At 47.7% G+C, this 22,338-nt stretch overlaps 2 protein-coding genes across 2 annotated transcripts in view; one reads left to right on the top strand and one right to left on the bottom strand.

Annotated features, from left to right (window-relative positions):
- The first annotated feature begins 3,086 nt into the window (after positions 1–3,086).
- On the top strand, positions 3,087–21,929 carry tmem14c (transmembrane protein 14C). The gene is made up of 4 exons (XM_033014939.1): positions 3,087–3,210; positions 11,711–11,812; positions 14,983–15,070; positions 21,726–21,929. The coding sequence occupies exons 1-4, from the start codon at positions 3,087–3,089 to the stop codon at positions 21,781–21,783; spliced, it is 372 nt and encodes a 123-aa protein (XP_032870830.1). The 3' UTR covers positions 21,784–21,929.
- mak (male germ cell associated kinase) overlaps positions 17,509–22,338 on the bottom strand; it is a 76,508-nt gene continuing 71,678 nt past the window's right edge. The window contains exon 14 of the mRNA XM_033014902.1: positions 17,509–17,737. Coding sequence (XP_032870793.1) covers positions 17,655–17,737 — 83 coding nt within the window. The 3' untranslated portion in view covers positions 17,509–17,654. The remainder of the gene's footprint in view (positions 17,738–22,338) is intronic.

Here is a 22,338-nt window from a genome sequence, read left to right on the forward strand (position 1 = left end):
GTATTGTCTATTTATAGTGTACAGATAAAGGGAATATTGTGAATAGCATTCAGTGTGAGATAAAGCCAGTAAAGTCGGATCAAAGATAGTCCGAGGGTCTCCCATGAGTTAGATAGTAGTTCAGTACTGCTCTCTAGTTGTTGGTAGGATAGTTCAGTTGCTTGATAACAGCATGGAACTACTCTAACTACTTCCTCTGGCAGCTCATTCCATGTTCCTGTCACCCACTGTGAAAACATTTCCCCTCTGGTTCCTATTAAATCTTTCTTTCATTTTAAAACAATGTCCCCTGGTTCTTGATTCTCCAACCCTGGGTAAAAACGTTCAATGTGCGTTCACTCTGAGCGCTGTCCATGTTCGGTGTTAGAATAATGAATGCACCCTTCCCCTTCCATTATGGTTGGCTGATGGTTGCTAACCATTTTAGAAACATTGAAAATAGGTGCAGGAGTAGGCCATTCGGCCCTTCAAGCCAACACTGCCATTCAATATGATCATGGCTGATCATCCAAAATGATCATGGCTGATCATCCAAAATCAGTACCCCATTCCTGCTTTCTCCCTGTATCCCTTGATTCCGTTAACCCTAAGAGCTAAATCTAACTCCCTCTTGAAAACATCTAGCGAATTGGCCTCCACTGCCTTCTGTGACAGAGAAGTCCACAGATTCGCCCTTATTCTTAACTGGCGGAGGTATTTTCTATGTTTCTAAGAAAGTTTGTCCTCATCTCGGTCCTAACTGGCCTACGCCTTATTCTTGAACTGTGTCCCTTGGTTCTGAACTCCCCCAACATCGGGAACATTTTTCCTGCAGTTACAGTAAGTAAAAATCTAGCAGGCAAGCAGGATGCTTTCTCCAACCACCCCCATTTAAAGGCCACTATCTTCCACCGCTTCTACCCAGTGCTTGATACCTACTTCCAGCAGCCACTGGTTGTCCTCCATGATGCACCGAGCCGCAGCCTGGTCCATGCCGGTCACCAGGGCGAATTCGGCGCAGAGGCTTTCACGGCAGCGGCGCAACGCCTCCGATGGCCTGGGACTCTTGCACTGAAGCTGCTCCAGAGCTGCAGCGAGTGACTCGCCAGGCCGGGAAACACTCGCCAGCCCGGGACACACTCGCCAGTCCCGCAAACACTCGCCAGCCCGGGAAACACTCGCCAGTCCTGCAAACACTCGCCAGCCCCGGCTCCCCGTACGCATCTGTCCCTGCCACCGCCGCTGCTTCTGCTTCCATCCCTCCCTCCGCCCCGGCTCTCCAACACCCGCGGCCCATGCAGTTGATATTAGTTTTAAAATTCTCATTGATCGCAGAATTTCTCACGACAGAGCGTGATCAGCGTGAGAGCGTGAGAATTGGGCGAAATGCGTGAGTCTCACGCTCAATCCCGGTTCGAATCCCGCTTGGAGTGCATACTGTCGTTGTGTCCTTGGGCAAGACACTTCACCCACCTTTGTCTGTGTGTGAATGTGTGTGAGTGATTGGTGGTGGTCGGAGGGGCCGTAGGCGCAGATTGGCAGCCACGCTTCCGTCAGTCTGCCCCAGGGCAGCTGTGGCTACAGAACTAGCTTACCACCACCGAGTGTGACTGAGGAGTGAATGAACAATGCGATGTAAAGCGCCTTGAGTATTAGAAAGGCGCTTTATATAGGTATGTTGCAAAGCCTACCTGAAGCGTCTTTGAAAATCTGCCGTTGCGGGTGTGCGCGATTTTGGCGCCGTTTAGAGGGGGCGGGTTTAAAACGCGATTTTCTCTAGGCTGTTCAAATCGAAGATGTTCAGCCTAGTTAATTATTAACGAAAAATCGCTGGAAGACCCCGTCGCAAAAGCTATTATTAGGTTTAAAGGCCTTGAATAATAGTTATAGTAGTTTAAAAATCAATCTCTAAACCCGCGACCGCCAGCAACCGCAGGGTCTCATAAAGCAGACAGCTGAAGGTATGCTGTATATTTTTACATTAAAAAGGGCTTCTAAAGATCCCTTTATACAAAGTTTAATATTGCGAGTAGCTCATTTTGGGCCCATTATATCCCGCAGTATTTTTCTGGGCATTTGGGGCACAAATCTACCGCAATGTGAACATTCTAAACCAGCGCGTTCACAGGGACCCACTGGAAAGCTGATTTAAATGAGCATTTATTTACAGCAATTGAACACTGAATTCCTTCCATTTGGCCTATAAATTAATGTAAATGAGATTTGAAAATCATGTTTTATTGTGAATTATTTGTGAATATTATTTGGACATTTAGGCTATTTAAAAATGTTAATCATTTATTAAGAAATGGATAGATGTTTAGATCTAGTAATTGAAGTCTGAAATTAGCTACAATTAGGTAACTAACTAATTATATGCTTTAATTTCAGGTCATCCAAGTAAGATTATTTTATATTTGTTTCAGAATGCTTCAATCTATGATAACTGAAAATTTCATTCAGTTCTCTTAATTTTTTAGAAAGTTATGGGCTTTTGACTGTTCACGATCACAACTTTTTTGTTATGTCCATAGAAAATCAATAGGGAACAAGATGCTCATTTCTGAGTATGAAAATGGCCATAACTTTTTAAATACTTGAGATATGAAAGTGAATTAGGTGTCAAATTAAACTTATTTTTATGCTTTATCTGATGGGATAAATTACAGACTTGATTTTTAAAATCTCAAAATATTGTAACATTGCTACTTTATAAATCCCATCCATTATTATTATTATTAATGCGTGAGAGTTGGCAGCTCTGCTCTGAGTTACTCCAGCATTTTGTGTCTACCGGCAGAGTAGACTTGATGGGCCGAATGGCCCATTAATTCTACTCCCGTCATTCGTGACTTTTCGAAACGTCACCTGTCCATGTTCTCCAGAGATGCTGAGTTACTCCAGCACTTTTTCCATTTGTAAACAGCCACCTGCAGTTCCCCCTCCCGCCGAGCATGCGCAGTGGCCTCCCCATGACCTTGACGCCGAAGGTGGTGCGCATGCCCAGTGCGGTTTGACCGGGCCCGGTGGTGCGCATGCCCAGTGCGGTTTGACCGGGCCCGGTGGTGCGCATGCCCAGTGCGGTTTGACCGGGCCCGGTGGTGCGCATGCCCAGTGTAGTCCCGCCCGGTGAGGGGACAACAGACAACATGGCGGCGGGGACGGACTGGCCCGGCTTCGGATACGCGGCGCTCGTGGCGGCCGGCGGGCTGCTCGGATACGTCAAAGCGGGTGAGAGCTCCGGGGGCCCATGTGTCTGTGTCTAGAGCCGGCGACGGGGGAGCGCGTCTGGCGCTGTGTTGCAGTGAGGGAGCGCCCCCACCCCCCAGGGACAGAGTGGGGGGAAACTGAGGGAGCGCCCCTTTTCCCAGGATGAGTGTGAGGGAGCGTCTCTCTGGTCTAGATATCATGAGGGATCTCCCTTCTGCCCTAGATAGCTTGATGGAGCTCACCTCTTTCCCCCACGGGTGCCTGAGTGAGTGTTCTCCCCATTACTTCACAAGTTATAGGCGTAGAATTAGGCCATTCGGCCCATCGAGTCTACTCCGCCATTCAATCATGGCTGATCTATCTCTGCCTCCTAACCCCATTCTCCTGCCTTCTCCCCATAACCCCTGACACCCGTACTAATCAAGAATCTATCTATCTCTGCCTTAAAAATATCCACTGACTTGGCCTCCACCACTGTCCATTGCAATGAGTTCCACAGATTCACCACCCTCTGACTAAAGAAGATCCTCCTCACCTCCTTTCCAAAAGAGCGCCCTTTAATTCTGAGGCTGTGACCTCTGGTCCTAGACTCTCCCACCAGTGGAAACATCCTCTCCACATCCACTCCATCTATGCTTTTCATTATTCTGCAAGTTTCAATGAGGGTACTCCTCATCCTTCTAAACTCCAGCGAGTCGAGGCCCGGTGCTGTCAAACGCTTCTCATATGCTAACCCACTCATTCCTGGAATCATTCTTGTAAACCTCCTCTAGAGCCAGCACACCCTTTCTCAGATATGGGGCCCAAATTTGCTCACAGTACTCTAAATACCGCCTGATCAGCACCTTACATAGAGCCTCAGCATTTCATCTCTGTTTTTGTATTCCTTCTCCCTCTTCTGCCCTCCTCCCAGCCCCTTGTCTTGGTGTGAGTTAGCGAGTGTGTGAGCGAACTCCGCTCTGCGTGAATGAACTTGGGCAGCTTCTAACCCAGAGGTATGAATATTGACTTCTCTAACTGCACCTAACACCTTGTTTTTCCTCATTCTCCGTCCCTCCCCCACCTTAGTTCTCCAACTAGTTTTACTTGTCCTCCTGATGAATTTTACTGATTGTATGCCTCGCTGTCAGCTTCCCCTCAGCTTCTTCGTCTTGCGAATGAAACATAAACCAAAGGAATGTTTAAGAAGGAACTGCAGATGCTGGAAAATCGAAGGTAGACAAAAATGCTGGAGAAACTCAGCGGGTGAGGCAGCATCTATGGAGCGAAGGAATAGGTTACGTGTCGGATCTCGACTATTCCTTCGTTCCATAGATGCTGTCTCACCCGCTGAGTTTCTCCAGCATTTTTGTCTACCTTAAACCAAAGGAATAGTTAGATCGGAAGCCGGGTGTTGAGCAGCCAGGTTGTTGTCTCTGACTGGATAGACCTCAGCGAACAATGAGTGATTCTACCTTTCCTTGAGCATCGTCTGCTTTGATCTGCCCTTTTCACACCTTACCCATCCATATCTCTATGTCTCCCTCTCCCCTGACTCTTAGGCCAATGAAGGGTCTCGACCTGAAACGTCACCCGTTCCTTCTCTCCAGAGATGCTACCTGTCCCGCTGAGTTACTCCAGTTATTTGTGTCTATCTACAGTGTAAACAGGCATCTGCTGTTTACACTGTAGTATGGTTTAAGAAGGAACTGCAGATGCTGGAAAATCGAAGGTAAACAAACATGCTGGAGAAACTGAGCGGGTGAGGCAGCATCTATGGAGCAAAGGAAATAGGCAACATTTCGGGTCGAAACCCTTCTTCAGACTGGGTCTTAAGAAGGGTTTTGACCCGAAACGTTGCCTATTTTCTTTGCTCCATAGATGCTGCCTCACCCGCTCAGTTTCTCCAGCATTTTTGTCTACCTTCTGCTGTTCCTTCCTACACATCCCCTCCATCCTGCCTCTTGTTCGATTATAGAGGAACATGTCAGTTTCTTCATGTGCACTTTACAGTAAAAACATTTTTGGGAAAAGTTTCTCAAAGTATCAGATTCAGATTCAGATTCAACTTTAATTGTCATTGTCAGTGTACAGTACAGAGACAACGAAATGCAGTTAGCATCTCCCTGGAAGAGCGACATAGAATATGATTTCAATAAATAAATCTATTTACATGTATACAGACATAGTGTTTTTCCTGTGGGAGGAGTGTCCGAGGGGGGGGGGGGGGGGGGGGGTGATTGGCAGTCACCGAAGTACATTGTTGAGTAGAGTGACAGCCGCAGGGAAGAAGCTGTTCCTGGACCTGCTGGTCCGGGAACGGAGAGACCTGTAGCGCCTCCCGGATGGTAGGAGGGTAAACAGTCCGTGGTTGGGGTGAGAGCAGTCCTTGGCGATGCTGAGCGCCCTCCGCAGACAAGTATTTTGAATTTCTGATTTTATATTGTGCATTACCCTTATTGGCCTTGTAGTATTCAAATCAATTATTAGTTTCCGTGTTTAGTTTACGTGTACAAGTGAAAAGCTTTTGTGTTGCGTGCTATCCAGTCAGTGAAAAGGCCGTACATGATGACAATCAAGCCGTGTACATTTGAACTCTCAGTCTGAAGACGGGTCTCGACCCGAATCGTCACTGATTCCCTTTCTCCAGAGATGCTGCGTGACCCGCTGAGTTGGTCCAGCATTGTATGTCTAGTCACAGTGTACATACACAGGATAAATGAATTAATGAGTACAGACAGCACCCGTAGTCAGGATTGGACCTGGGTCTCTGACGCTGTAAGGCAGCGACTCTACTGCTGCGCCACCGTGTCGATTGGTTTCTATTAGAATAGAATAGAATGTCTTTTATTGTCATTCAAGCTCCTTGGTTTGAACAAAATTGCATTTTCTACAGTCTTACTGATGACAGACCTAATGCTGACAGAGATACGAGATTTTCATCTCTTCAACCTGTTAATGTCCACGTATATTTAGCAGCGTGCTTCATCGCCACCCATTTGCAGTTGTGTGACAACAATGAGTTAAATGAAAGAACTTGAAGTATTCATGAAACAAAGCAGAACAGTTTTTAAGCATGCCCATATAGGTTCATGAGTGGTGTTAGATTTCATCCGTACCTGTATCTACACACTGTGAAGATTGACACAAAAAGCTGGAGTAACTCAGCGGGACAGGCAGCATCTTTGGAGAGAAGGAATGGGTGACAATAGACAATAAGTGCAGGAGGAGGCCATTCGGCCCCTCGAGCCAGCACCACTGTTCAATGCAATCATGGCTGATCATCCACAATCAATACCCTGTTCCTGCCTTCTTCCCATATCTCCCTGACTCCGCTATCTTTAAGAGCCCTATCTAGCTCTCTCTTGAAAGTATCCAGAGAACCGGCCTCCACCACCCCCTCTGCGGCAGAGAATTCCACAGACTCACAACTCTCTGTGAGAAAAAGGTTTACCTCGTCTCCGTTCTAAATGGCTTACCCCTTATTCTTAAACTGGCCCCTGGCTCTGGACTCCCCCAACATCGGGAACATGTTTCCTGCCTCTAGCGTGTCCAAGCCCTTAACAATCTTATATGTTTCAATGAGATCCCCTCTCACCCTTCTAAACTCCAGAGTGTACAAGCCCAACCGCTCCATTCTCTCAGCATATGACAGTCCCGCCATCCCGGGAATTAACCTTGTAAACCTACGCTGCACTCCCTCAATAGCAAGACTGTAAATTGTCCCTAATGTGTCGGATGGTGCTAGTATGTGGGGTGATTGCTAGTCGGCACAGACTCGGTGGATGGGCCTGCATGGATAGGGCCTGTTTCCATGCTGTATCTCTAAACTAAATCTAAACTACATTGATTGGAAATTAAACTGTAACGTCCAGGTTCAGGAACAGCTTCTTCCCCACAGCCATCAGGCTATTAAACACAACAATGAATAAGCTCTGAACTGCAAAAGACTATTATTAATTGTTATTTGCACTATATTTGTTATTTATTTTTCTCTTCCCCCGTTATATACAATGTTTACATATTCATATATTCTGTTGTGCTGCAGCAAGTAAGAATATAATTGTCCCATCCGGGACACATGACAATAAAACACTCTTGACTCTTGAAATAAATTGAGAAAATGCTGGACACAGTCGACAGCTCAGAAATGACAAAAGGACTGTGACCTTAAACGTTAACTCTGTATCCCTCGCCGCAGATGTTGCCTGATCGGCAGAGTGTTATCGGCCTTTGGGTGTGTTTGCGCACTGATCAGTAACAGGTTGCAAAACTCTGATAAGGTCTGCAGTGATAATGTAGAAATAACGAACTGCCGATGCAGTCTGATGAAGGGTCCCAACCCAAAACGGTATCTAACCCGCTGAGTTACTCCAGCACTCTGTGAAACATCACCTATCCATGTTCTCCAGAGATGCTGCCTGACCCGCTGAGTTACTCCAGCATTTTGTGTCTTTCACTGATAAGGTGTCTGCCCTCCATCCTATTTTGCAGTGCAACAGATAATGTGAACTCCTAACATCCACAGGGCAGCAGTCATTGTCCCATGTTTCAGTCTTGACAGTCTTCAGTCTTATCTCCTCTCACAAGTAGTTTCCTTGCAATCCACTGCTCCACCAGTGTACGGAGCGAGCATGGTCTTCACTTTTACGGAGACGACTCTAGATGCGGCGTATTTTATCACAGCAACCCCTTCCAAGTTCCAAGAAAATGCAGCGAGTTGTGGAGCAGCTCAGACCATCACATAAACCAACCTCCCTTCCATTGACTCCATTTACACCTCATGCTGCCTCGGCAAGGCCAGCAGCATAATCAAGGACCAGTCTCCCCAGTCACTCCCTCTTCTCCCCCTCTCCCGTCGGGCAAGAGTTACTGGTGTGAAAAACGCGCACCTCCAGATTCAGGGACTGTTTCTTCCCGACTGTTATCAGGCAACTGAACCGTTCTCTCACCAATCTACAATTGGACTTTATCTTGCAATAAATGTACTGGTCCACCACCGATTCTTCTGGCAGCCTTAGTTCCACAGCCTTTCTGGATTGTCCGTTTAGTCGGACCAACAGAGGTCACGGGCTCCGAGAGGAGTCCCAACGGTACCAGAGCGGTCCACCAAGGGGCTGAGATATCGGCTTGCAAAGCCGACTACGGAAGTTGGCTATGGGAACGGATTTTCCGGCTGTGGCCGGGACAGAGTTCCAGAGCCCCGGCCCCAGGGGGCAAATTCAACCTGCCCATCGTCTGCGGAGGTGGGCTTTGGGACTTCAGGTGAGGTGGGGTTTTCGATAGGCAGATTGTTAGACAAAGGTCAGGAATGAAGGTTCGGCAGATTGTTGGAACCGATTGTTGAACCTTCCCCTCACTTCAACTCCCCCTCCCATTCCGAATCCGATCTTTCTGTCCTGGGCCTCCTCCATAGCCAGAGTGAGGCCCACTGTAAATTGGAGGAGCAGCACCTCATATTTCGCTTGGGCAGTCTGCACCCCAGCGATATGAACATTGACTTCTCTAATTTCAGGTAGTCCTTGCTTTCTCCTTCCTTCCCCTCCCCAGCTCTCCCACAGCCCACTGTCTCCACCTCTTCCTTTCTTCTCCCCCCCACCACCACCACCACATCAATCTGAAGAAGGGTTTCGACCGGATACGTTGCCTATTCCTTCGCTCCATAGATGCTGCCTGCCTCACCCGCTGAGTTTCTCCAGCATTTTTGTCTACCGTTGAACCTCCTTGTGTCTTATTCAGTTTCAGTTGAGTTTATTGTCACGTGTACCGAGGCACAGTGAGAAGCTTGACTGTCCACTCCATCTTGAATAGTATCCCCTTGCACTTAAACGGTCTTCTTCTTTCGTGCCCATCTTCCATGTTTCAAATGTTGACATCGCTGTCATCGTCCGTCCCGAAAGGCGACAATCAGTGGGAGTCATCACTTGTTGCAATAGATGATGGTGGCAGCAGAATTAGCTCGGGATACTTCCAGTTTCCAGCCCCGCCACGTGGACGCTTCTGCTATGGGGCCACTTATCATCTTCAGAACATTGCAAAGGAGTGTGCATTCCCTGCTGCCGTATAACACACTAATGATTCCATGTTTAAGAAGGAACTGCAGATGCTGGAACAATCGAAGGTAGACAAAATTGCTGGAGAAACTCAGCGGGTGAGGCAGTATCTATGGAGCGAAGGAATGCTGGAACAATCGAAGATGGTTCTTCTTCCCAGAACAAGGGGTCACAGTTTAAGGATAAGAGGGAAGTCTTTTAGGACCGAGATGAGAAAATCATTTTTTACACAGAGAGTGGTGAATCTGTGGAATTCTCTGCCACAGAAGGTAGTTGAGGCCAGTTCATTGGCTAGATTAAAGAGGGAGTTAGATGTGGCCCTTGTGGCTAAAGGGATCAGGGGGTATGGAGAGAAGGCAGGTATGGGATATTGATTTGGATGATCAGCCATGATCATATTGAATGGCGGTGCAGGCTCGAAGGGCCGAATGGCCTACTCCTGCACCTATTTTCTATGTTTCTACGTTTCCCGCCCTCACCATCTCCTCATCAGTCTGAAGAAGGGTCTCGACCCGAAACGTCACCCATTCCTTCACTCCATTGATGCTGCCTCACCCGCTGAGTTTCTCCAGCATTTTTGTCTACCTAATGATTCAATGATACTTTATGACGGTACTATATTGTCAAATGTACCTTGTTACAGTGAAATTCTTTGTTTTTGCATATCAAGTATACGGAAGAGTTGCCACAAAAATGACTCTTTACCTAATGTGTGTCCCCTCTTTGTCTGTCCCCAACCTCCCCGCCGGCTCCCTCTTTGTTCTTGGTCGGTTCTTCCTTGTTCCTCAGATGGACCAAGGGGTACAGTGACATTTTTAGTTTTTGCATTCAATCCGGTAAAATCATATTGCAGACTTCACCCAGGCAGCTTACAAAGATCCGCCACATTTGAATGAATGAATAAGTTTATTGGCCAAGTATTCACATACAAGGAATTTGCCTTGGTGCTCCATCCACAAGTGACAACATGACATACAGCGACAGTTAGGAATGACACATAAAATATTAAACATTAACAATAAAACATTATCGATTGAACATGAGAATTAAGTAAAATACCAGAGCAAAAGGAGGCTACAGATTTTTGGTTATTGAGTAGAGCTACTACTCGTGAAAAAAAGCTGTTTTTATGCCTGGCTGTGGCAGCTTTGACATTCAGGAGTCGCCTTCCAGAGCGAAGTGATTCAGAGAGTTTGTGGCCAGGGTGAGAGGGTTCAGAGATGATCTTACCCACTCGCTTCCTGGCCCTTGCAGTGTACAGTTTGTTTGTGAGGTTATCCACTTTGGTGGCAAAAACAGGAAAGTAGACTATTACCTGAATGGTGGCCGATTAGGAAAAGGGGAGATGCAACGAGACCTGGGTGTCATGGTACACCAGTCATTGAAAGTAGGCATGCAGGTGCAGCAGGCAGTGAAGAAAGCGAATGTTATGTTAGCATTCATTGCAAAAGGATTTGTGTATAGGAGCAGGGAGGTTCTACTGCATTTGTACAGGGTCTTGGTGAGACCACACCTGGAATATTGCATACAGTTTTGGTCTCCTAATCTGAGGAAGGACATTCTTGCCATAGAGGAAGTACAGAGAAGGTTCACCAGACTGATTCCTGGGATGTCAGGACTTTCATATGAAGAAAGACTGGATAGACTCGGCTTGTACTCGCTAGAATTTAGAAGATTGAGGGGGGATCTTATAGAAACTTACAAAATTCTTAAGGGGTTGGACAAGCTAGATGCAGGAAGATTGTTGCCGATGTTGGGGAAGTCCAGAACAAGGGGTCACAGTTTAAGGATAAAGGGGAAATCTTTTAGGACTGAGATGAGAAAAACATTATTTACACAGAGAGTGGTGAATCTCTGGAATTCTCTGCCACAGAATGTAGTTGAGGCCAGTTCATTGGCTATATTTAAAAGGGAGTTAGATGTGGCCCTTGTGGCTAAAGGGATCAGGGGGTATGGAGAGAAAGCAGGTACAGGATACTGAGTTGGATGATGAGTCGTGATCATATTGAATGGCGGTGTAGGCTCGAAGGGCCGAATGGCCTACTTCTGCACCTATTTTCTATGTTTCTATGTCAATGAAGGGAAGGTTGCAGCCAATAACCTTCTCTGCTGATCGGACGATTCGCTGCAGCCTCCAGGTGTCGTGCTTGGTGGCTGAGCCAAACCAGACCATGACCATAAAGGTGAGGACAGACTTTACGATGGCCGTATAGAATTGGACCATCATTGCCTGTGGCAGATTGTGCTTCCTCAGCTGCCGCAGAAAGTACATCCTCTGTTGTGCCTTTCTGGTGCGGACTAAGTTGCAAATGGTTAATTGAACGGTCCTATCTCGTCACAACGGCGAACCAGGTCTGCTTTAGCTCGAAGCCCCTCTCACTTCAATCTAAACGCCCCCCTGAGTTCATTCCTCACCATTATATAAGACCATGCAGCAGCGGCATCTCATCGCTGGCTCGGCTATTACCGCTTTGCTTGTTTTCCTCCAGGTAGCGTACCTTCGCTCGCGGCCGGCCTGTTGTTTGGGACTGCGGCAGGAATCGGTGCCTATCAGATCACCCAGAACCCGAAAAACGTCTGGCTGTCACTGGGTGAGTATCCTGGCTTCATTTACAGTCACAGTGTGTCTCACAGCGTGGAAACAGGCCCTTCAGTCCAACCTGCCCGTCCTATCTACACTTGTCACACCTGCCTGCGCTTGGTCCATATCCCTCCAAACCTGTTCTATCCATGTACCTGTCCAAATGTTTCTTAAACATTGTGATAATCCCAGCCTCAACTACCTCCTTCCATACACCCACCACCCTTTGTGTGGACAACTTACCCCTCAGATTCCTATAAAATCTTTCCCTCCTTCCCTTCGATCAATGACCTCTGATTCTTGATTCACGTACTCTAGGCAAGAGGCTGGAGTTGCCCGATATATTCCTCTCATGATTTTATACACCTCTATAAGATGAAACATTTCAATTCCCATTTCCATCCCCACACTGACCTTTCTGTCCTGGGCCTCCTCCATTGTCCTTGGTCCATGATCATATTGAATGGCCTACTCCTGCACCTAATTTCTATGTTTTTATGGTCATCTAGCTGGCCCTGCTTTGTTCTGGCCTCTCCCCACCTCCAGTTCCCTCCCCTCTACTTTCAGACTGAAGAATAGTCCCAACCCGAAATGTTACAAAAGACTCCCGAATTAATGGAAGGAAATTTCGAGAAGGGATAAGAGGGTTAGGTCAGGGCCAATTGCAAGCGGAGCGAGAGGGGGGGTGAATACGGAGGTCAAAGTGTTGTATATGAATGCGCGAAGTATAAGGAATAAAGTGGACGAGCTTGAGGCTCAGTTAGAAACTGGCAAGTATGATGTTGTGGGAATTACAGAGACATGGCTGCAAGAGGGCCAGGGCTGGGAACTGAATATTCAAGGGTATACCTCCTATCGAAAAGACAGACAGGTGGGCAGAGGGGGTGGGTTTGCTCTGTTGGTGAGGAATGAAATTCAGTCCCTTGCAAGGGGTGACATTGAAACAGGAGATGTGGAGTCAGTATGGATAGAACTAAGGAATTGTAAGGGTAAAAAGACCCTAATGGGACTAATCTACAGGCCCCCAAACAGTAGCCTGGACATAGGGCGCAAGTTGAATCAGGAGTTAAAATTGGCATGTAGTAAAGGTAATGCTGTGGTTGTTATGGGAGATTTCAACATGCAGGTAGACTGGGAAAATCAGGTTGGTACTGGACCCCAAGAAAGGGACTTTGTAGAGTGCCTTTGTGATGGATTCTTTGATCAGCTTGTATTGGAGCCTACCAGGGAGAAGGCAATTCTGGATTTAGTGTTATGTAATGAACCGGATTTGATAAAGGACCTCGAGGTTAATGAGCCATTAGGAGGCAGTGACCATAACATGGTCAGGTTTAATCTACAATTGGAGAGGGAGAAGAGTAGATCGGAGGTGTCAGTGTTGCAGTTGAATAAAGGGGACTATGGGGCCATGAGGGAGGAGCTGGCCAAAGTTGACTGGAAAGATACACTAGCAGGGATGACAGTGGAACAACAATGGCAGGTATTTCTAGGAATAATACAGAAGGTGCAAGATCAGTTCATTCCTAGGAGGAAGAAAGATTCCAAGGGGAGTAAGGGGCGACCATGGCTGACAAGGGACGTCAGGGACATATAAAAATTAAAGAGAAGTACAACGTAGCAAAGATGAGCGGGAAGCAAGAGGATTGGGTAATGTTTAAAGAACAACAGCTTCCTCACTGGATTTCCTTAAGTTCCTCCGTCACCCTAGATCCTCTGGCCACTAGTACATCAGAAAGATTGTTTGTGTCCTCTTTAGTGAAGACAGATCCAAAGTACCTGTTCAACTCATCTGCCATTTCCTTGTTCCCCATAATAAATTCACCTTTTTTCAGTCTTCAAGTCTTTGGTCTTAACTATTTTTTTCCTCTTCACATACCTAAAGAAGCTTTTACTATCCTGCTTTATATTCTTGGCTAGCTTACCTTCGTACCTCATCTTTTCTCCCCATATCGCATTTTTAGTTATTTTCTATTGCTTTTTAAAGGTTGCCCAATCCTTTTGCTTCCCGCTCATCTTTGCAATGTTGTACTGCTCTTTTATTTTTATACTGTCCCTGACGTCCCTTGTCAGCCACGGTCGCCCCTTACTCCCCTTGGAATCTTTCTTCCTCTTTGGAATGAACTGATCCTGCACCTTCTGTATTGTTCTTAGAAATACCTGCCATTGTTGTTCTACCGTCATCCCTGCTTGGGTATGTTTCCAGTCAACTTTGGCCAGCTCCTCCCTCATGGCTCCATAGTCCCCTTTGTTCAACGGTAACGCTGACACCTCCAATTTACCCTTTTCCCTCTCCAATTAGACAATAGACAATTGGTGCAGGAGTAGGCCATTCGGCCCTTCGAGCAGCACCGCAATTCAATGTGATCATGGCTGATCATCTCCAATCAGTACCCCGTTCCTGCCTTCTCCCCATATCCCTGACTCTGCTATTTTTAAGAGACATATCTAGCTCTTGTACGTTCTCTCCATGACAGCGTGGGCTTTCTCCGGGTTCCGCCCACACTCCAAAGGCGTATTGGTTTGTACGCACGCATACCCGAACGCGCACACACACACACAACCACTCCCAACAAGAGTAATGGGAGGGCAGGAATGGGGCTCCGGTGAGTTGAAAGGAAGCTATTCTCCACTTGTCTGCATTTAAAACATGTATAGCTATAAATATCTGCCTGCATTCATTCTCCTGACCTTGGTGTGAGCTGTAGTCAGCCTTTGATCAGTAAAGGCCCGACAAGGCAAAGTAGATCTTGCTCTACTTCAAGGAAGGCACGGTGGCGCAGCAGTAGAGTTGCTGCCTCACAGCGCCAGAGACCCGGGTTCGATTCTGACCACGGGCGCTGTCTCTATGGAGTTTGTACCTTCTCCCCGTGACCTGCCCTGGTTTCCTCCCACAGTCCAAAGACGTGCAGGTTTGTAGATTGATTGGCTTCGGTAAAGAATCACAATTTGTCCCTAGTGTGTGTAGGATAGAGCTAGTGTACGGGGTGATCGCCGGTCGGTGCGGACTTAATGCGCCCATGCACCTGTTTCCACCTTGTACCTCTGAACTAAACTAAACTACTTGGTCTGCTGAAGTGATATTTGGTCAGTTTAGAACACCGGTTATATTCTATGGACCTGTGGCATGAGTGGGAAACCCTGGAGAAGTTTGGCTGATCTGTGTGGCTTGTTATTTTCCAGTGGTTTCAGGAACGCTGACCGGAATAATGGGAATGCGGTTCTACAATTCGAGGAAGTTCATGCCAGCTGGTTTAGTCGCAGGATTAAGGTAAATGTGGACCGCTGTGTGTCCAACTGATTGTCTTGCTGAGGAGTGGAATGAGAATCAGAATCGCTGTGGCAGCTACATGTTAAGTATGGGATGAAAACACTTCTGTAAACTTAAAAGGAGAAAATTCTGCCCCAGCCCATCAAGTCCACTCCGCCATTTAATCATGGCTGATCTATCTTTCCCTCTCAATCCCATTCTCCCGCCATCTCCCCTTAACCCCCGACGCCCGGACTAATCGAGAGGTCACTCCCTCTTCTCCCCTCTCCCATCGGGTCAGAGGTACAGAAGGTGAAAACGCACACCTCCAGATTCAGGGGCAGTTGTTATCAGGCAACTGAAACGTCCTCTCACCAACTAGTGAACGGTCCTGACCTCCCATCTACCTCATATCATCAATTGGACTTTACTGGACTTTATCTTGCACTCAATGTCATTCCCTTATCTTGTATCTGTACACTGTGGACGGCTCGATTGGAATCATGTATAATCTTTCTGCTGACTGGATAGCATTCAACAAAAAAAGCTTTTTACTGTACCTCAGTACACGTGACAATAATAATCTAAACATTGAACTGCACAGGAACAGGCCATTCGGCCCACTATATCCGTGGTGAATATGATACCGAGTTAAACTAATCTCCTCTGATCCATATCCCTCCAATCCCTGCATGTCCATGTACCCGTTTAAAAGCATCTTAAACCCCACTATCGTATCTGCCTCCACCACCACCCCTGGCAGCTACCACCCTTTAGTCAGAGGGTAGTTAATCTGTGGAACTCATTGCCACGGAGGGCTGTGGAGGCCAAGTCAGTGGATCATTTTAAGGCAGAGATAGACAAATTCTTGATTAGAACGGGTGTCAAGGGTTTTGGGCAGAAGGCAAGAAACTGGGATTAGGAGGCAGAGATCAGCCATGATTGAATGGCGGAGTGGGCTCGATGGGCTGAATGGCCTGATTTACTCCCATCATTTGTGAACTCGCATCTCATCCAGGGAGGATCCTACTCCCAGAACTACAAACCCCGCCCAGCAGGACAAGAAGGCAGAGATCAGCCATGATTAAATGGCAGAGTAGACTCGATGGGCCGAATGGCCTACTTCTACTCCTATAACTTGTGAATTTGCAAACCACCCTCTGAGTTTAAAAGCAACGTGAACCGCACATCTCCTGTAATCTATATTCTGCATTCTCTTTGCTCGACCTATAAGCAAGTTCGGTATTCCGAAAAAATGCAAGGAATCATGGGATTTGTCAAAGGTCGTAAGCTATAAGGGTAAATAGATCTCAGCGGTGGGCTGGGGGAGACCCGTAGGCGCTGCCGAACCACCGCTGGACCTTCTCCGGTCCCCCCCCACGCGAGACGTTCGGACTGACGAGACACCGGCCCCCAGACCCAGTGTGGAGAAACGCCAACTCCAACACCAGCGGCCCCAGCCCCACAGACCACACAGCCAACTCCAGCCCAACCCCGCTCCAACTCCAGAGCAACCCGCTCCCCGCTGGGCCGCTATGGCGACAAGTGCCAGTTCGCCCGCGGCCTTAGCCGCCACCCCAATTACAAGCCGTACCTTGCACACCACCGGCTTCTGCCCCTACGGTGCCCGCTGCCACTTCATCCAAAACCCAGAGGAGGAGCGAGGGCCCCGGCATCGTCTGCGCCAGAGCGCCAGCCTGGGCTCAGCCTCCTCCGGCCCGGCGCTAGACTGGGCCGCGCCTTCAACCCCGACCTGGAGTTGGAGCAGGCCCGGACTCTGGGCTTGGGGCTGGGCAAGGGAGGGGGAGGAGATTCCTGCTGCCGCCAGCACCACCATCACCAACAGTACCCGCAGCTCCAGCGGGCGCCCGGCGTGCCCATGGCCGGCAGGAGCTCGTCCACAGACTCTCTCCCCGACCAGGACGACTCCAGCAGCAGCGGCTCTGAGTCGCCCATCTTCGAGCAGGGCCGAGGCTGCCCATCTTCAGCTGGGTCTCGGTGTCGGAGTGAGGGGAGGGGGTGGAGGTGGAGGTGGAGGGCTGCCGGCCAACCCGGCGGGACAGGCAGAGCCGAGCTGGAGCCAGAGGCTGCAAGTCCGGGGCTGACCGCCAGCCCAGGGCCACTCCGGACACCTCCGGACAGGGACGGGACACCGGAGAGAGGACGGGGACGGCCCAGCAGCAACTCAACAGCACCCGCAGCGACGGAGAGCCGACCCCGACCCGACCACGGACGAAACGCAAGCCTGGAACAATGCAGCACCACCGTTGCCAAGTGTTTTATAGCTAGTGACCTGGGCATGTGCAGTCGGAATACCGAACTCACTTATTGTACTAGTGTTTGATCTAATTGCATTAATGTACACACAATCTGCATTTAGCATTGACTAAACTTCCCAAAGTGCTTTATGGAAACTCTCACGGACATGCAAGGCAAAATAAATATAAGTCTTTATTGCGTTCTAAACTCCATTTTATTGGCAGGTGCAGCATAGAAACTGAGGCAGGCGTATCTAATACGTGCGCACGCTCCCACGGTTAATAACTGGTCCACACGGATCCATTTTGGTCAAAGTCCTGAAAAATATTAGTTGCCTCCTTTCCAGTTAAACTGTCCCTGTTCTCAGACCTTTACTCCAGCAGTATACAGCGGGAATGGTTTGTTTGAATGCTTGCACATGGTACAGAGCTAAAATACCAGGAAATAAGCAGAAATAAAAATGAATCACATCCATCCAATGGCTAAGTGCATCGCGTATAACGAAATAGAAGTAAAATATTGGGCCAGTGAAACAAAAGAACTGCAGATGCTGATTTACAAAACAAAAAAGACACAGAGTGCTGGAGTAACTCATCGGGTCAGGCAGCATCTGTGGTGTGAAGAGGGGACCAGACCCAAATTGTCACCTATCCACGATCTGCAGATTTTACCATTGTCTAACATTAACACAAAAAACTGGAGTAACTCAGCGGGTCAGGGAGCATCTCTGGGGAAAAGGAATAGGTGACGTTTCGGGTCGAGGCGTCACCTATCCATGTTCTCCACAGATGCTGCCTGACCCGCTGAGTTACTCCAGCACTCTGTGAAACGTCACCTATCCATGTTCTCCACAGATGCTGCCTGACCCGCTGAGTTACTCCAGCACTCTGTGAAACGTCACCTATCCATGTTCTCCACAGATGCTGCCTGACCCGCTGAGTTACTCCAGCACTCTGTCCTTTTGTGTATTAACCAGCATCTGCAGTTCTTTATTTCTACATGTTCCTCCATTGTATTGTTTTACCATTCCTTATCCGGCAATCTTTTACAAAGCACTAGGACCTTGAATGACTAAGGAATTGTTTTTTTGCTATTGGGTTACCCCATTGCAATCGAACAACTAACTCCCTCAATACAAAGACTTTTCAAGCATGCAAATCTTTTCAGCCGCCTGCCATATCAATAACAGCGGCAGATGTTGAGAGAATACTCAAAGGCCACACGGCTCCTGTGCTGAAAGAAACCGATCGTGTTTTAAGTTGATCATCTTTAGACTGGTCTGTCGGGGGAAAGTTTGGCCAAAAACTCAATGTTAGTAAACACTAGTAGTGCCCTTCAGAGTGAAGGAGGGAAAGGGAAGGCTGCAATGTAGAAAGGTAGGTTTGTTTTAGAGATACAGCCTAGAAACAGGCCCACCTCTCCCACCCCTGACACACTAGGGGGCAATTATACACAGGCCAATTAACCCACAAACCTGAACGGCTTTGGGACATGGGAGGAACCCGGAGAAAGCCCACAATGTCACAGGGAGAACACAGACAGCACCCAAGGTCAGGATGGAAGCAGGCTCTCTACCAGCTGCTCCACTTGAGTGGTTGGTGGACAGGAGTCATTATGGGCGCTGATAGCTTAAGGCAAAAAAAGGGTGCGGATGGGACAAGTAAAGGTGAAGGGTTAGGGTTAGGGTTAGTGAAGGTGATTCTCGATAGTCTTACATCACCATCCTGCAATTAACACCAGCACACACTGCCTGATTATACAGGACCAGTGTCATAGAGTGATACAGCGTGGGAACAGCCCCCTTGGCACAACCTGCCCACACTGACCAACACGTCCCAGCTACACTAGTCCCACCTGCCTGCATTTGGTCCGTATCCCTCCAAACCTCTCATGTCCATGTGACTGTCTAAATGTTTCTTAAACGTTGCGATAGTCCCTGCCTCAACTGCCGCTTCCGACATCCCGCTTCATACACCCTCCGCCCTTTGTGTAAGAAAAGTTGCCCCTTGGGTTCCTATCGCAGCTTTCCCCCTAACTTTAAACTTCTGCTTCTCGATTCCCTTCCTCTGGCCAAGAATTTGAGAAAGCTGGGAAAATGTGTGGGAGTGTGGGGGTGGGGGACGGACAAAGCCTGGCAAGTGATAGGTGGAAGGTACACAAAATTGCTGGGGAAACTCAGCGGGTGCAGCAGCATCTATGGTGATGTAAGTGATAGGTGGATGCAGGTGGGGGTGGAGATAGTGACAAAGGCTAGAGATGAAAAGAAGACTAAAGGGTATCCTTCAGATCAGGAGAGGGGAGGTGTGAAATGTGAAGCTGGAGGGAGGGCGGTATATGAATGAAGGGGTAAAGTGGGCTGGGGAGAAAAGATGAATATCTTTTTATTTGAGAGAGAGAGAGGTGCCAAATAAACAGCTGGTTCAGATCTATAAAACCATCTTTTTAAAGATTGTTTCTATTATGGCAGGGACTGGCAGGAGTCCGGCTAAAAAACTAAGCAGACACAAGTTGTGTGCTTGAGACGTGTTTTAATCGGTCAGTTACAGCTCCCTACTCCTCAAATGGGCACGGGCGTTGCCCGACCTTTTAAATACCCCTGAGGGTCAGCCCCATGACCTGCTCCTCCCACACCGAGACACCTAACTCCTCCCTCCAGAGCCGAGGGTTCGCTCTGCCAGTGGCCAACCACCAGGTGCGCCACATTATTATGATCCCCCCCCCCCCCCCCAATTGAACGAGAGCACAAGACACAGGAGTAGAATGAGGCCATCAAATCTGCTCCGCTAGTTAATCATGGCTGATCTATTTTATCCTCTCAACCCCATTCTCCTGCCTTCTGCCCGTATCCCTTACTAATCATGAGCCTATCGCTCTCCGCTTTAAAGATATCCATTGACTTGGCCTCCACCATGACTAAAATGATTCCTCCTCATCTCCATTCCATTTATTATTGTCGTGTGTACCGAGGCACAGTGGAAAAGCTTTGGTTTTGCAAGCTATCGAATCAAATCCGAATATACTATACATGAATACAGTCAAGCCCAATACAATAGGCAGAGTGAAGGGGAAGATAGAGTGCAGAATATGGTTTAGTACAACTAGAGATAATGCTAGATTTACAAGTAGAAAAGAGATTGAAAAGACAGGATTGTATTAGATATTGTGGAGGCAGGTTCGATTTTATCATTTAAAAATAAATTGGATAGTTATATGGACGGGAAAGGAATGGAGGGTTATGGTCTGAGCGCAGGTAGATGGGACTAGGGGAGAATACGTGTTCGGCACGGACTAGAAGGGCCAAGAAGGGTTCTCTGGGACCAGCATCCAATGGGGCTCCTGCCTTCACAGCTGCCTCGGCAAGGCCAGCAGCATCATCAAGGAGCGATCTCACCCTGGTCATTCCCTCTTCTCCCCCTCCCCCATCAGGCAGGAGGTACAGAAGTGTGACAACGCACACCTCCAGATTCATCAGTCTGAGGAAGGGTCTCGACCCGAAATCTTCGCTCCATAGATGCTGCTTCACCTGCTGAGTTTCTCCAGCATTTTTGTCTACCTCCAGATTCAGGGACAGTTTCTTTCCAGCTGTGATCAGGCAACTGAACCGTCCTCACATCAGCTAGAGAATGGTCCTGAGCTACAATCTACCTTCGGACTATCGTTAATAGGACTTTACCTTGCACTGTGTCATTCAACTTATTCCCTTTATCCTGTATCTCTACACTGAACGGCTCGATTGTAATCATGTATTGTCTTTCCGCTGACTGGTTACAAAAGCTTTTCACTGTACCTCGGTACACGTGACAATAAACTAAACTGAAACAATTGGATAGACCGTAAATCAATAACTCAGATTTAAGATTAAGATGACAAAGTCCTGATTGCTAAGATTGTTATGGGCTTGGACCCACTAGAGGCAGGAAACATGTTCCCGATGTTGGGGGAGTCCAGAACAAGGGGCCACAGTTTAAGAATAAGGAGTAAGCCATTTAGAACGTAGTCGATGAAACACTTTTTCTCACAGAGAGTGGTGAATCTGTGGAATTCTCTGCCTCAGAGGGCAGTGGAGGCCGGTTCTCTGGATGCTTTCAAGAGAGAGCTAGATAGGGCTCTTAAAAATAGCGGAGTCAGGGGATATGGGGAGAAGGCAGGAACGGGGTACTGATTGGGGATGGTCAGCCATGATCACATTGAATGGCGGTGCTGGCTCGAAGGGCCAAATGGCCTTCTCCTGCCCTTATTGTCTATTGTCTGTTGTCTATTGTCTGATCAGATTTTTGCCATAGAGGTAATATCGTTAGAATAATTTAAAATCTATATTTCCAAAGATCAAGGAACAAATCCTTTAGATATTGCCGAAGCACGTGCACTACTGTTTGAGTTGCATGCTGTTGAATAATTCTTGTATGTTCTCCCACAGCATACTAATGGTCGGAAGACTTGGAGTAAAAATGATGGGAAAACCTCATGAATCATGAAGCTTTGTTTTTTTTAAACAACAAAGTTTTGTATAAATGTGCAGGGATCACTTTGACTTTTGACGTTTATCATGCAAGATGTGAGTACACTAAACTGAATTTGAATCTGCAAGAGATGTTCCAATAAATCACCAAAGTCAAAATTGTTTTGGTCGCCCTTGTGTTTTGTTTATTAACTTTCTTCCTGCGTCTGGAAAAATATTGTATCATCTTTTGGTAAATCGCTTTCAGTATACCATTCCTATATACTGATTGATAGACAATAGGTGCAGGAGTAGGCCATTCGGCTCAATGTGATCATGGCTGATCATCCCCAATCAGTACCCCATTCCTGCCTTCTCCCCATATCCCCTGACTCCGCTATTTTTAAAAGCCCTATCCAGCTCTCTCTTGAAAGCATCCAGAGAACCTGTCTCCACCGCCCTCTGAGGCAGAGAATTCCAGACTCACCACTCTCTGTGAGAAAACGTGTTTCCTCGTCTCTGTTCTAAATGGCTTACTCCTTATTCTTAAACTGTGGCCCCTGGTCCTGGACTCCCCCAACATCGGGAACAT

Source organism: Amblyraja radiata, chromosome 2 (assembly GCF_010909765.2).
Source record: "Amblyraja radiata isolate CabotCenter1 chromosome 2, sAmbRad1.1.pri, whole genome shotgun sequence".
Classification (NCBI taxonomy): domain Eukaryota; kingdom Metazoa; phylum Chordata; class Chondrichthyes; order Rajiformes; family Rajidae; genus Amblyraja; species Amblyraja radiata.

Excerpts from the sequence above, each read along its gene's own strand:
- tmem14c (XM_033014939.1), top strand. The coding sequence starts at position 3,087 with ATGCCCAGTGTAGTCCCGCCCGGTGAGGGGACAACAGACAACATGGCG. Across the intron at positions 11,813-14,982 it reads AAACGTCTGGCTGTCACTGG|TGGTTTCAGGAACGCTGACC; the intron begins GTGAGTATCCTG and ends GTTATTTTCCAG. Across the intron at positions 15,071-21,725 it reads GGTTTAGTCGCAGGATTAAG|CATACTAATGGTCGGAAGAC; the intron begins GTAAATGTGGAC and ends GTTCTCCCACAG.